At 47.1% G+C, this 14684-nt stretch overlaps 1 protein-coding gene across 5 annotated transcripts; it reads left to right on the top strand.

The window, feature by feature from the left end:
- Window positions 1–3504: 3504 nt before the first annotated feature.
- Window positions 3505–13012, top strand: PIGV (phosphatidylinositol glycan anchor biosynthesis class V). Of its 5 annotated transcripts, none has more exons than XM_010948003.3 (5): window positions 3505–3578; window positions 4685–4766; window positions 6461–6595; window positions 9719–10840; window positions 12181–13012. In XM_010948003.3, the coding sequence occupies exons 3-5, from the start codon at window positions 6518–6520 to the stop codon at window positions 12460–12462; spliced, it is 1482 nt and encodes a 493-aa protein (XP_010946305.1). In that variant the 5' UTR covers window positions 3505–3578; window positions 4685–4766; window positions 6461–6517; the 3' UTR covers window positions 12463–13012. The 5 variants fall into 5 exon arrangements, with proteins under 5 accessions (XP_010946305.1, XP_045367373.1, XP_045367372.1 ...); XM_045511417.2 differs by having other exon boundaries at window positions 3541–3578; window positions 4680–4766; XM_045511416.2 differs by lacking the exon at window positions 3505–3578 and adding an exon at window positions 3585–4215.
- The last annotated feature ends 1672 nt before the right edge of the window (window positions 13013–14684 follow it).

Below are 14684 nucleotides of genomic sequence, written 5' to 3'. Positions count from 1 at the left end.
AAGACCCTCCCCACTAGGCCTCTCAGTGGGGTCAAGGTTTTCTAACTACTGAAAGGCAAACACCAGAGAAAAGGTGAGAAATATCTAGTATCAATGGCTTTTAAAGGATCAACATTTGGCTCCTGCAACTGCGAGGCTAGGTGGGGTCTTTGTCCTAGAATGGATGGGCATCCTCAAGATATACGTATGGTGGAGGCCAAAAAGGATGCTTCTGGTAAATGTCCAAGATCTGACTGGTGCCACCCCTAGTTTCAAGATGGATGTAAATGTCATTCAGCATCCTCAGAAACTGCCAACAAATACCCTTTTATCTTCAGGAAAGGAAGTGCAAAGTTTTGGTAAGGCAGAGCTGCCTGGCCTTAGCATCACAGGGATTAGCCCTGCCTGCTAAAAGCTGGCAGTGTGACAGAACCAGAGGTTAGTGTGGTCACTTTTGTCCCATAATAGCATGGCCTCAAAGCCAAGATCAGGATCAGCTACACCATCATTCCCATAGGATTAGGGCCATGAAAAGTTTAGCATCTGGAAACTGAGTTACTCAGAGGAAATATCCTGGGCCGCTCCTCTGCCAGTAAAGGGCCAAGATCATCTCCAGAGAGGTGAGTTGTCAGATTGCTCCAGGGGAGTGAGAGCTCCATGAGAACTACCAAACTTCCTTCACATCTTCAGTGGGAAATTGCTCGCTTCCCTTTTTGTTCAGGGAGTTATAACAGCCCATCTTTATTAAGCACTTTGTGCTGAGCACTATAGAATCCATAAGGTAGATATCATCTCCATGAGGACAAGGACTGTCTATCTTGCTCAGTGTTGCATCCTCATCTCTGTCACATAGTAGGCACTCCTATTTTGTTGAATAAATCAAAAATATTAGATCAGATTTAGTAGAGGAAAGAGTAGGTAGGAGCTCTTAAGACTTGGTGTGCCCTATGTAGAATTCTTGGCATAGCCCATAAAGACTCTTAGTTGTGTGGGAAAAAAGGAAGAGAAAGAGGTAAACCTGAGGAAGATTAATAGTGTGGACTGGTAGGGGAAAAAAACATCCAGCGAGGCTGGGGACCTGAATTCAAGTCCCACCTCTGCCTCTAGCTGTGTAACAACAGGCCAGTCACCTCCCCTTTCTGAACCTTAGTTCCCTCATCTATAAAATACAGGTATCAGGTTAAACAAATGAATTTATTCACTAGATCCTACTGAGTACACACAATGTGCAAGGCACTATTCTAAGTGTTGGTAATACTTTGGTGAACAAGGCCCCCACTCTCACAGAGCTTACGTTCCATAAGAGAAAAACAGACAATGAAATGAGTAAAATTCATGGACAGGATAACCAGGTGATACTAAGTGCTATGAAGAAAACATAATAGGACGATGGGATAGTACAGGATGGTGGTTGTGACTGGGTAGACAGAGAAAGCTTCTCTGAGGAGGTGGCATTTCAGCTGAGACCTGAATGTAGTGGATAGGCAACAAAGCATTTCAAGTAGGGGAAACAGAGGAGAGCCAGGCAAGTTCAAGAAACAGAAATGCTTTAACTCTCTTACATTCCAGGATTCTAGAAACAGTGATGCAGTGCTTCATTGTTTAGTCAGGGATTTGTATTATGAAGTTGTTTCTTGGTGGTGTGAGATATTTGCTCCCCAACAGAAGCGGCTGGGTGGTACAGAATCTTTCGGAAGCCCTGGGATACCTCTCTGTCTCCCTGGCTCTCCCACTGTGCTGGCCGCTCAGCTGGCTCCCTGTGTAGATGCAGGCTCCATTTTAGCTGCAGACTCTAAAAGCAGACCGGAGAGAGCTGCCTCCTCCACTACTTACTCACAGCCTTGGAGGCCCAGAACCCCCTCCCATCCCACCTAGTCTCCTTCCATTCTGACAAGCCAGAGCTTTGAGAGCACAAGATTCCGCTTCCTTGTTTTCCAGTCAAAGCAGGAGCCAGAAAATGAAACAGGAAACAGAGCGGAAGAGGAGGGGGGTGGGTAGTAGAGAAGGAAAGGAAGGAGAAATAGCAAGAAAGTAGAGCTGAAGATCTGGACAAAGTTCTACCTCTAAAGGGTGACAGTTGAGCTTTGAGCTTTTAAAAAAAAATTCTGACTTGTTACAGGAGACCCCTGTCCTTTTTACAAATAGATTTTTGAGGGAATTTGTTGTGGACAGAGGGAAACTTTAGAATGCATGTCTTCTTCTCTCGTGAATTCACAAAGGAAGAATAGTTCGTTTCTCAGTTTTGTCTTTGCAAACAGAGTGCTACTTGGAGTCTCACAGACTTCTAGAGATTCAAGGCACAACCTCAGGCCCCAGTCACGAGTGTGCCCCACAGCTCTGCCGATTCACTCACTTGCCTCTGGAGCTGAGAACAAGTGTGTGTTACTGAAAAACCTGGGGGAAGACCTTCCAAGCTCCATTTTCCCCCTTCTCCTCCAACAAACCACGACTAGAATGTGATTTATCCGCCTTACACACAACAAATATCCGAGGGCAGTTTAGGTATCAGTGCCTGAAATGAGCTGGAAAGAATCAAAAGATACAGTCCCTGGCCCCCATAGAACTGATGTGGGCTAGTTGTCTTTGCCCGAAGAGATAGCAACCATCCCTTTTGTTCCCACCCACATTAGTAGCTGTTGCGGAAGATAAACCCCTCCCTCAGGCAGGGCTGTGGCCAGAGGCTAACCCAGACCCTAGCTTCGTTTGGAGGGCGGATAACTGAAACCACAGAGGGCTTTGGAATCCTGAGAAACGAGAAATGCACCAACGGAGAAGGATTTATTATCTATTTCCTTTAGGGAGGGTGCAAAGTTGTTATAAGTTTCCGTTACAGGGGTACCAACTGGCCGCTCCTCCCTTAACAGTTTTGTCGAGTTAGCTTCTTTTTTTCCTTCTTTTTTGGCCCCACTTCCTCCGAGAGAAACTGCTTGAATGAGGAAGGAGAAAGGAGTCCCGGGGGGCGTTCTCTGAAGTTTCCCTTACCACCCTCATGAGCCACCTGAGGTGCAGCTGAGGACTGAAGCAGGGTAGAAGGTCCCCAGCAGCTGGAGGAGGGGAAAGTCAGGGGGAACCCCCCACTTTCTTCACACCCAGGACGCAGTGTGCCGCTACTGGCCACAGAAACCCCAAGAAGGCTTTTCTTTCTATTTAGAGAATAGCTATTGTGTGCCAGGCCCTGTGCCGAGCTGTTGCTGTCCGACAGCAGGGCAAGCGGGGCTCTGGCTTCTGGGACGAGGCCGCGGGGCAGCCCCCAGAACTCCGAAAGCCTCGGCCCACTGGGGAACTCAGTGGATGGTTGCGGGATGGAACTGGGGCAAGAGCACCGACTCTGAAACAGCGGCCTCGGCTACTGAAGGAGGCGGGAGGGGCTTGAGAAGCAGGTACTCTTCAGGTGTCACCAAGGCGGGAAGGTGCCAAGACGGTGGGGCGCCAAGGCCCAGGACTACACCACCCCCAACCCCCGCTCGCCCGGAGTCAACATGGCCGCCGCGGAGGGGGGCGGGGCAGCTCCGACTCCAGAGCAGGAGCGGGGCGGGGCCGCCATAGGCAGAGCCAGTGCGCAGGCGCGGCTGTACGGGGCCCCGGATGGAGGAGCTAAGGTTTGGGCCCCGCCTGGGAGGTTGAGACCCGCAGGCCCTGGAGACCCAGGGCCAGTTGGGGAGCGTGGAGTTTTGAGGGAAGGGGAGTTGTCAAACGGAGGCCGAGGGTAATAAGGCGGACGCCGCGGAGAAGCGAGGGGCCCCGCCCCTCCGCCATAGCGGCCTCCCGGCTCCGCCTCTTCCTTTACAGCCTCCCGCCCTCCCCTGTCTTCCGGCCCTGGATCGGGCCGGGCCGTACGGGCCCCTTCGGGAGTAACTCTGAGCCGTGGCCTCAGGGGAGAGGAGATGCCCAATCCCCTCTTGGCACTGTGTCCGAAAGAAAAGGGCTAGAACCGGCTTCGGAGCCGGCTGGACTGGGCAGAAGGCGGCCCCTGCTTCGCGGCAGCCAGCAAAACCTCTCATCTGAGGACCGTGGATCAGAGCGACTTTCCCGCACCACAGGGAATGTTATTCTTAGCCAGAAAGTCCAGGGCTTCTGTTCAAAAGGTTTTCCTATGTACTCAGATAGGGTCCTCGCTGCTTTAAGCATATCAAGCAAGAGCAAGTCCTGGGCTCGGAGTTGGGAGACCCGGGTTTTTAATCCTGGCTCTGAAAGACCACATCCTCTTTTTTTTTTTTTTTTTTTAAGGTGGGGAAGGTAATTAGATTTATTTATTTATTGAGGAAGTACTGGGGATTGAGCCCAGGACCTTGTGCATGCTCGCATCCCCTTTGGCAGGAGTGAGAGCTGGTGGAAAGACTGTGAGGTTACCGACGCGGGGTGGGTGCGGTGGGGGGACGACATTCTCCTTAAATACAGCTTTGGGTGTGCCACTCAACCCCAGTGAGCCTCAGTTTCCACATCCATAAAATGGCGATGGTAATTACACAGGCCTCCCAGGGTCTAATGAGATCTCTGGTGTAAAAACTCTGGAAATTTTTATTACTCACCTCTCTAGGGCGTATTTATCTCATGGGAAACTAGAGTAAGACTAGTATCCTGCCAGTTCAGAGTCCGTGATTTCTCGTAAAGGGGTTGTTGAAAAGTGAGGCCCGCAATTAGCTGAGAGGGAGAGCTCACTGGTTTTATTTTGTTTTCACTTGGTTTACCTGTAAACTAAGTGTAGGCTACACGTCTGTGGTCGCTGGGGCTAGAGCTTGACTCTGGAGAGAGGAAAGGAAGAATGGAAGCCTGGTGAAGAGGCAGAGGTGGGTTACGAGCTTTTCTGTTCCCAACTCTCTTCTGCATGTGGGTGGGAAGTGAAGGAAGGGGGAAAGTGAATTCACCATAGAATAGAGAACCAGCGGCCATGTGAGGTTGGTTGTGCCTGTTTCTACGATGCCTCTCGATTCAGCGAGTCAGATATTGGGAATTGGGAAGATTAACAAACTATCGCTGTTCTCTGGGGATTTCAAAAGCGTGCCTTTGAACTGAATTTTGATGAGCAAACCGGTGTGGCGTTGGCGGCCTCTCCCTTACTTTAGGCCTCCTGGTGTTGGAGTAAGCAACAGGCGCCCCCTTGTGCTGAGGAAAGAGAACTGTTGCTTAAGGCCAGTTTTCTGGAGAAATATTTTTTTGTGGCTTCTATGACTTTGTTGTTTTTGCTCTCAAAGATATGGTGGGAGGTATACTTGGAGCAGTGATTTCATATCTAGAGCCCATGAACTGGTGAAGCCATATCCATCCAGTTCCTGCTGCTTCCACTCAATCAGAACACAGGCTTAAAATCCCTATAATACTAGGCCCTGAGGGTATAGTTGGGAGCAAGCTAAACAAAGTCTGTGTCCTCACAAACAACTTTTCAAATAAGGCAGAGTGTAATGAGAGCATATCACATAGTCTAGTGAGGGTCAGAGAAGTATTCCAGAAACAAGTGATACCTAAAGGCTAGATAGGTGTTAGTCAGATAAGAAAGAAAAGTCTTCCAGCCCTGCCTATTAATTTCTCAGTTTAAATATTTTTTCTTTTAGGGATAGCTCTTCACCCCAAATTGATAAGCTGCCTCTGATGCTCTTGCACTCCCTTCTGATTTTCGATTGGTTAGGAGCCATTGCTACTTCTTTGAGCCCAAGGGATTATTTTCAAAAAAAAAAAAAAAAAAAAAGCCTTAAAGTACATTCTTTTCCTCCAGAAGGCTTTGCAATTGTTTATACATTGCTGCCATTCCAACAAAGAGATGGGAAATAACAATTTTCTCCATCCCTAGTAGTCGATTCTATCTTCCCCTTAAGTTTGTTTTAGCAATGTGAGTGGTGAAGAAGTCCTGCTGAGTGGTGGTTTTCTTTTTCTTCTCCACTTAATTTAACAGACCAGCTGAACACACATCAGAGAGCTTAACTAGAGTGTGTAGTCATTATGGTCTTCCAGTTCAGTTCTATGCCCCACTTTTGGGACTCTGGTTTGGGACCTAGTTTATTATTCTGGGCAAAAGGAAAAGGGTGCACATCAAATAATAGCAACCACAGTATGGATTTGGTAGCACTTCTTCACACTTTAGTCCATCTCACCATCATGACAGTTTTGAGACAGGCAAAATAGTCTGATCCCATTGTATATATAAAGAACTGAGGCTCGGAAGGACCAAATGACAACTTGCAGGACTTGAACCCAGGTCTTTAGTTCCTGCACAGGGGCACTAAACAAGCTTTAAAAGGTTTTCTGTGAGGTTAGCTTTCCAGCTTCATCCCTATCTGTGTGAGACTTTCCCCATAAGAATCTAGTGCTTTAGAATGACACCAAGTGGTCCCATCTATCTTCAAGATACTTTTCTCTCATCTGGGCAGTTAGGTGTTTAAGTTTGCTGTAATAATGCTGAAGAGGGTGTGGGATTCTATGAAGAATGCTTTCAGGAGTTTACTTTCTGCCTGTGTATGACATTTCCTCCTTGGGTTTTGGAATTTAGAAGCCTGAGGGAGCTCAGTCCTGGTAGCGGCACCCCTGAATTCCTGGTGGTGAGAGTATGTGGCCCTTGGACCCATCCCGGAAAGAGGTGCTGGGGTTTGCAGTCAGCTGCCGTGTCCTGACTCTGGTACTGCAGGTCAGTCTCTGATCTTTTATCCTGAACACGCCATTGCCACCTGACTGCTCAGAATAGGCCTCACTTCTTCCCACTTCCCAGATGTGCCCCTCCATGTGGTTGGAGCCATAGAGTTCTAGGCCTGAAAAGTGGATAGGACTCATAGAAGTGATCTGTTAGTCCCTTATTTTGCACATGAAGCAGCTGAGGCCCCAAAACATTAAATGGTTTCCTTAAAGTCACGAGGCAAGTTAGAGAAGAGCCAGGATCAGACCCCAAGTTTCCTTACTCCTGGTCTAGAGGTCTTTCCAACAGACCATGATGTTCTGTAACCAGAGATGCCTTTAGGGTATGACAGCTCAAAGCATTGCCCTGGTCCCTTGACCAAGAGACTGAGCACTGTTGTCGGTGACTTGAGTGGGAGAAAGGTGGCCTGTCCTGAGACCGTCTGTGTGTATTCACTTAGTCAGCAGTGTCTCCTACGTTTCCCTCAGCTGTCTCCCTTTCTGTCTTACCCTACACAAGCCCCAGAATGCATTTGCCCTTTGCAACTCCCTTTACCCTGCAAGGCTGCCCTTGATACATATTTTAATCAAATTTCACATATATATGAATTATATACAATGCCAACACAGGGCCCAGTTCTTAGTAGGTCCTCAATGTGTGTTATTGTTGACTGTATGTCAACACTCTAGGCATGTTCTATTAGTGTATTATGTGTGCCTTTTATCACAGGCACGTTCTCTCTCAGGCTCGTAGCTAGTTCCTTTGCGGAAAACTCTTTTCCTCTCTCCTCTCCAGCTACATGAGGCATAACAGGCTCTGCTAGGTCCCAGGTTTAGTTCAAAGTGTCTTCAGCTTGGAGACCAGGGCTGTTATCTGTCTGTCCCACTTGTTTTCACTGTTCAAAGTGGCCTGATAAAGAAACTGACCAAAAAGAGAAACAGCCTTAAAAATGAGGTTATATTCCTGTTGCCAGGCTATGAAAACTGACTTGATGATGGCTTTGAACCAGTATCAGCTGAGTGATTGGCAGAACTAACAGAACAGTATTCTGATTTGGCATCTGGGATAGGGTACCAGGACAGCTGGGTTCTAATTCAGATGGTGATTTGGAAACAGGTATGTTTCCTCTATATTTCACTCAGCCACCAAATTTATTAAGTTCTCTGTCTACTCTACTAAGTCTACTCTGTTCAAAGAACTAAGCTAGGTGGGAGTATAAAAAGTCACGATCTCTTTTCCCTTAAAGAGTTGACAATCTAATGGGACAAAAAGACATTTAATAATAATGCTGTTTTGTTACCCTTCCCTCCCCTTCTTGCAGCTTTAAAGCTCGTGCCATCAGGTTATATCCCCAGTTACCCTTCACTGTTGCTGTCATCTCTGTTAGTGACAGCTCATTCCTTCAAGTTTTAGCTCCTGATTCACTGTTGCTTTTTCCAGCACTACTGTTTCTTTCTTGGTGGTTTCAATATTAATAAAGCTGATACATCTGACACTGTCTCCTGTCTTTCCAGCTCACTCCCTCTAGCACCCCAGTTCTGACGATTCTTCCCCTCCCTCAGGACTTATAATCCATTGACTCTACCATCATTTCACTGTCCCTCACCCACTCATGGCTTCAGCTCCCCTTCTTACCCAGCTTAGATTCCATGGTCAAGTACAGCTCACTTGCTCCCTTCTCCCTATGTCTCATTCACAAGATAAAAGCCCAACCTTGGTCAAATTCAATTCTTTGTCTACTCCACACCTGCATCTGCCCAGAGAAAAGCACACAACTGTGCTAACTAGTCTCTTTCTATTCAATATCATTAACCCAAGTGAGTCCTTAGTGCTACCTGGCTATCTTAGTGTTTTTCCCTGGTCCAGGCACCCTCCCATTCTCTCAAATTTTTCTGCGCATCAGAATCACCTGGGAGAGCTTAAAAACAATCTAAATGCCCAGGCTGTACCCCAAAGTGGTTAAATCATTAATGCCTGAGGGTGGAGGGGACCCAGGCATCAGTATTTTTGAAAGTCCTTGGGTGATTCCAGTGCACAGCCTATTTTGAGAACTAGACTCATAGATGACTTATTTGACACGTTTTCCTTTTTGCTCAAGTCTCTAACACCTTTTCCCCAACTTGTTTTCCTGAGTGAAAATTCAGAAAAATAGAAGTAATCAGAAGCAACCTTCCTCATACTCCCGCCACATCTATCAGCATACCTACATCTGCATCTCTGTGCCTTCACTGCTGAAGGTTAGATGCATTGTCTGTCTCCTCTAAGGACAGCTCCTCCTTTGCAGCAGATTCCTCCCCTTTTGCCTGTTCCAGAAATTCTCCCCCTTTTCTCCCACATACTCAGTGATTTCCTTTCCACTGTATTATTTTCACTGGCAAGCAAATACTTACCTTTCACTTAAAAAAAAAAACAAAAGATTTCTCTTGGTCCCACAATGTCATTCACCTGCTACCCCATTTCTCTGTTCCCCCTTACAGCAAAACTCCAAATAGTTGTTTGTATGTACTGTTTCTCTTCTCTGTTGAACCCAGTCCAGGCAGTCGTCTCTCTCCTCCACTCCACTGAAATAGCTCTTGTCAAAGCCACCACTGACCTTCACATTGAAATAGCTCTTGTCAAAGCCACCACTGACCTTCACATTGCTAAATCCAGTGGTCAGTTTTCAGTCACCATCTGACTTGACCTATCAGCAGCATTTAACAAAGCCAATCACTCCCTTGCTTCACTTGGTTCTGACACACCATGCTTTCCTGGTTTTCTTCCTACCTCACCAGCTCTTCCTTCTTTACCTTTATTGCTAGATCCTCACTCTCTTTTGAGCCTCTAAATGTTGGCACATCCAGGGCCCAGTCCTCAGATCTCTTCTCTATCTGTATTTCCTCCCTAGGTGATCTCATTCAGTCTCACAGCTTTTAATATCACCCATGCACTTATGACTCCCAAACTTTTATCTCCAGCCCTGATTGCTCTTCTGACCCTCAGACTCCTATGTCTCACTGCTTCAGTGACCTCTGCACTGGAACATCCAACTCAACTGAACTCATGATTCTTCCCCAAAAAGTCTGTTCTTCCTCACTTTATTAAATGGTAATTCTTCCACTTGCTCAACAAAAATCCTAGTTCTCCTTCATCCCACAGGCTCTCTTCAATGCTGTCATCCCAGACCATCGTGCAGAAGCCTTTTCTCCTCCTCGCCTTGCCCCCTCGGGCTCTGTGGACCAACTTGTGGAAGGTCTCCTGGGTGGCCTATCTCACTGGGATGCTGAACACTTCCTGTTCATTGCCGAGCATGGCTACCTGTATGAACACAACTTTGCCTTCTTCCCTGGTTTCCCCCTGGCCCTGTTGGTGGGGACTGAATTACTGAGACCCCTCTGGGGGTTACTGAACCTACGGAGTTGCCTGCTAATCTCAGTAGCATTGCTTAATTCCTTGTTCTCCGTGCTGGCCACACTTGCACTTCACGACCTGGGCTGTCTGGTTTTGCACTGTCCCCGCCAGGCTTTTTACGGAGCAGTGCTCTTCTGCCTCAGCCCCGCCAATGTCTTCCTGGCAGCTGGTTACTCAGAAGCTTTGTTTGCCCTCCTGACATTCAGCGCCATGGGGCAGCTGGAAAGGGGCCGAAGCTGGACTAGTGGACTCCTCTTTGCCCTTGCCACTGGTGTACGCTCCAACGGGCTGGTCAGCATTGGCTTCCTTGTGCATTCTCAGTGCCGAGACTTTTTCTCTTCTCTCATGATGCGGAATCCTCTAAGACAGCTCTTGAAGCTAATGGGCTCTGTGTTCCTGTCAGTGCTCACACTTGGCCTTCCCTTTGCCCTTTTTCAATATTACGCCTATACCCAGTTCTGTCTCCCGGGCTCAGCCCACCGCATCCCTAAGCCCTTGCTGCAATTAGCTGTGGACAAGGGCTACCGGATCGCAGAGGGAAATGAGCCACCTTGGTGCTCCTGGAAGCTTCCCCTAATATACAGCTACATCCAGGATACCTACTGGAATGTTGGCTTTTTGAGATACTATGAACTCAAGCAAGTGCCCAATTTTCTACTGGCTGCACCAATGGCTATACTGGTTGCCTGGGCAACTTGGACATATGTGACCACCCACCCTTGGCTCTGCCTTACTCTTGGGATGCGAAGGAGCAAAAATAATAAGAACCTAGAGAAGCCTGATCCTGGATTCCTCAGTCCTCGGGTGTTTGTGTACCTGGTCCACGCCGCAGCACTGCTGCTGTTTGGCAGTGTGTGCATGCATGTTCAGGTGAGGTGGACTCCTCGCTGGGAAAAGGTGTACGTATAGGTAAATCCTTTGGTCAGGGACAGAGAAGACAGCCAGTTTCTCCTGTTTGAGTGACCTGTACCTAATTTATTCATTCAACAACTATTTGGGGGATTTTTTGGTGTCAGACACTGGGTCAGATCACTGAGGATAGAACATGAGTAAGATAAGATTGCTGCCCTCATGGTTCTAGTGGTCAGAATGGATAGACAGAGATTTAACGGCTAAAATTATAGTATAGTGGGGTGGGAGAGGGGTTGCTGTTTTGAAATAAGTATTGGGAAAGCATAGAGGAAAAAGTAGCTAACTGGCTGAAGGAGGCGAGGAGGGCATCATATTTAGGCTGGATCTTGAAGAGTAAGAAGGAATTCCATTTAAGAAGCAGAGGAAGAACATTCTGGGCAAATGGAGGGGCTTGTGCGAAGACATGAGAGTTGTGAAAAGACCTGATTTGACTGAATTATAGGAATAAATACAGAAGATAACTCAGACCTTTCCCTCGTGTACAACTATACCCGGAATGTCTGCTTGACTGTTGACTTTCTGAGGTACTCTGAGCTCTGGTAGGTGCTCCATTTTCAGATGAGGTATCTTGTGCAAGTTCGGTTGGTGTGGGGATAGAGACCCCATCTAGGAAGGGTTTGATCAGACATTCCTGGCTGTGGCCCCATTTTCAACATAACCCAGAGGAAGTCCTTTTGTCTCCATGCTGGCCACTCCTCAGCACTTTCTGCCTCTTGGAGGCGCACTTTGACTGTAAAGATCCCTGAGCTATGTGGTAAGAGGCACAGGGGAAATAGAAAGTAGCATTCCATGTTCATAGCTGGATTAGCTAGCAGAGTAAGTGCCAGCAAAGCTTAGAGTTTCCAGGATGGATGAGGGAGGCCACTTGGAGACTTGGCTATGAACCCCTAGAGGAGGGACAGTGTTGAGCCACAGGACCCCTGCCCCTTTGCCCTCTGCTTTGCCATCCTCATGGAATGAGGGAACCACTTCAAGTTCCCAAAGTCCCATGTTGCAGCATAAAGTTAGAGTCCAGGCCCTGGGCTAAAAGTATACCCTGCAGAATTTTTAGTATTGATTGGTCTATCATGGTAATCAGTCTGTAGCTATGTTTCTTTCTAACATTGCAGCCACCTGGCTGGTGTCACACACAGCTTTAGAAGGCGGATCCTAAGCTCTGCTCAGTTTCTTTTCCAGTGTAATACATTTCTAGTCATGGAGGCATAGTTCACTGAGCAGCAGGGAAGCCCCAGGCTTGTCCAATTTGAGGCAGTGACATTCTAATAAATGTGTAAATTTCCCCCTCTTACGATCTCCAGGTTCTCACCAGGTTTTTATGCTCCTCTACTCCTATCGTGTACTGGTTTTCAGCTCACTTGCTTCAGGATCAAGAACCGCTGCTGAGATCCCTAGAGACTGTGCCTTGGAAGCCTCTTGCAGGGGACTCCCCACCAGGATGCCAGGTCCCCAGAAATTCTATCCTGGGACTCTTGTACAACTGGAAAACTTGTTCTCCGGTCACGCGATGCATTCTAGGCTACTTCCTGACTTACTGGCTCCTGGGACTGCTCCTGCACTGCAACTTCCTGCCTTGGACATGACCTGGAGTCTTAGGGGACAGGCTTGAAGCAGGTTTAACCAGGTGCTGAAAGTACAGATACACACTGGGACTGCCTGTGCTGCCCTGGAATCCTTACTGTGGCAGTTAGAACCTCTCTCTCAGAAGGTTGGTTAGGCATGGGAGAAGTGTGAGCTTCTAGAGAGCCCCTCTGGTCCTGGCTATGGCAAATTAATTTAGAGTAGTAATTATTTTCTCTGTAAATGAAGAAATCTTATTCCAAGTCTAAAGTACACCTGAATCTGCCTTGTCAGTCAATCATAGAAGAGATATTCTTAAACTTACCACTGACCCACACATAAATCTAAATGTAGATTATTTAAGTGTAAATTTCATCAAAGGCTCTAGCCGACAAACTGGTGATAGTCCACACATGATGGTGGAGGCCTGAACAGTGCAGCAGCAGTAGTAGGTCAAATGGGACCATCTTTTCTAAATGGGATGTTGTTTCTGATGATTTTTTTTTTTTTGGTGACTGTTACTTACTTGAAAAATCTTACAAAGATATGCAAATTAAACAACTTCTGGTTGTATGTGCAATGAATTACCTTTTTAAAAATAATACAAATTAAGGGCTGAGACCCCACCGCATCCACATTTCATTTGGACATTAAAGGCCAATTGATGCAAATAATAATAATACAAATCACCTGGAGAAAAGAGTCATGGTAAAAACAAATTTGCATGAGGAGGCAGGAGACCTGGATTCTGGTCCTCTCAGTAAAACGTCACCTACAGCCACGTAACTTTGGGAGTTTTCAGAGTCTTAGTTACCTCATCTGAAATTAGAGGGAAATTATATTATTCTAGTGGAGAAAATATCCAGCTCTCCTGTTTTCAGCACTTAGAAGAAAGTCTCCCCATCCTCAGGTGCAACTCTGGAATAACTTAAAGTGACCTTTCCTTTGAATGAGGGGAAGCAGTGGCACGTGGCAAATAAGTCTTGTCTTATGTAAGCAACCCTACACTGGCAACTAATGGTCAGTTCAGTGACTGGTTTTCCTGCTCTGCCAAGTGCCTGTGCTTACTTGATTGGTAGGCAAGGGTCAGAAAGCCAACACAGCAGCATGAATTGATAAATTGTAGGTAAGTCGAATGAATGAATGAAATGATATCTGCCTGGCCCCCATTTGGTTATAGGCCCATCTCTATAATAGTAGTAAGATGTTGACCCCAGCTGAGCTATTTTTTCTCATTCTTTGAGCCAGGTAAGAAGCTCTGCATCATCACCACTCATTCCTTATTTGAGCCAAAAATTCCAAAAAGCAGAAACTTCAAAATAGATGAGTAATCATAAGCAGCTTCTGGAGAGCCCTGAGAATTGGAATTTTGACATGCTCCCTCTGACCGTGACAGAAAGCTAAACTTGCCAGCTGAAGGGAAGCTCCTGGCTGAGCCCCAGCACCCTCCGTTGGAGCTCCTAGTCAGCCTGGCCAATAAGCATTTCCCATCCATCGCCCCAGCTTAAGCACAGCTGAGAGAATTTGGTCCGGAGTCAAATGCTTCTGAAAATGTACACACAGATCGGGACAGCCCTCTGCCTTCTGCCAAGACACCAAGTGCCCTTCTTGGCAAAAGATGATCACCCCTGCCCTAGTGTCCCTCCAGTTGGCAGAAACTGTTCCCTCCCTCCTCACCAACAGCTGCAAATCCTGGGACTTCCACCCTGTGTGCAGAAAGAGCTGAGTTCCTGATTCAGCTCTTTATTGCAGAGGTAAGAGTGCTAGATTGTTTGCTTTCATGGATTCTCCTCTTTGCCTCTTTTTGGGGGATAATCAGGACTGATTGTTTCCCTACTGGAAGAGGTGACTCAAACGCCACAGGGTAGGGGGTGATTTCACTGCTCCAGCAGTCTCAGCTTAACCTTCACACTGGATCACATCATGCCAGAAACAAGTGATTTCAAGGACCAGAAACCCTATAAATGGGAATCCCTCCTTCTCCACTAATACCAAGGAACTAAATCACTCTGGTATTCTGCAAAGTCCATTATGGTCACAGCTGATAACAGAGCAGATAACTGAGGACCCCAGCCAGGTGGACACACCTGGTGTGACCTGCAGAGAGACAGTTTTCTCTCTGACCTTGGAGGAATCTAGTTGCTGTTCTCTAAGGATCTAAGGAACGGGATGACTTTATGGCCAGCAGCTGTCCTTTTACTATCCTATTAACAGTCTTTAATAGTCTGGGAGAGGGACATGAAGG

The sequence above is a fragment of the Camelus bactrianus genome, chromosome 13 (assembly GCF_048773025.1).
Source record: "Camelus bactrianus isolate YW-2024 breed Bactrian camel chromosome 13, ASM4877302v1, whole genome shotgun sequence".
In the NCBI taxonomy this organism is placed as follows: Eukaryota; Metazoa; Chordata; class Mammalia; order Artiodactyla; family Camelidae; genus Camelus; species Camelus bactrianus.
The sequence above is the reverse complement of the archived record's forward strand: the minus strand, read 5'-3'. Positions and strand labels throughout refer to the sequence as shown.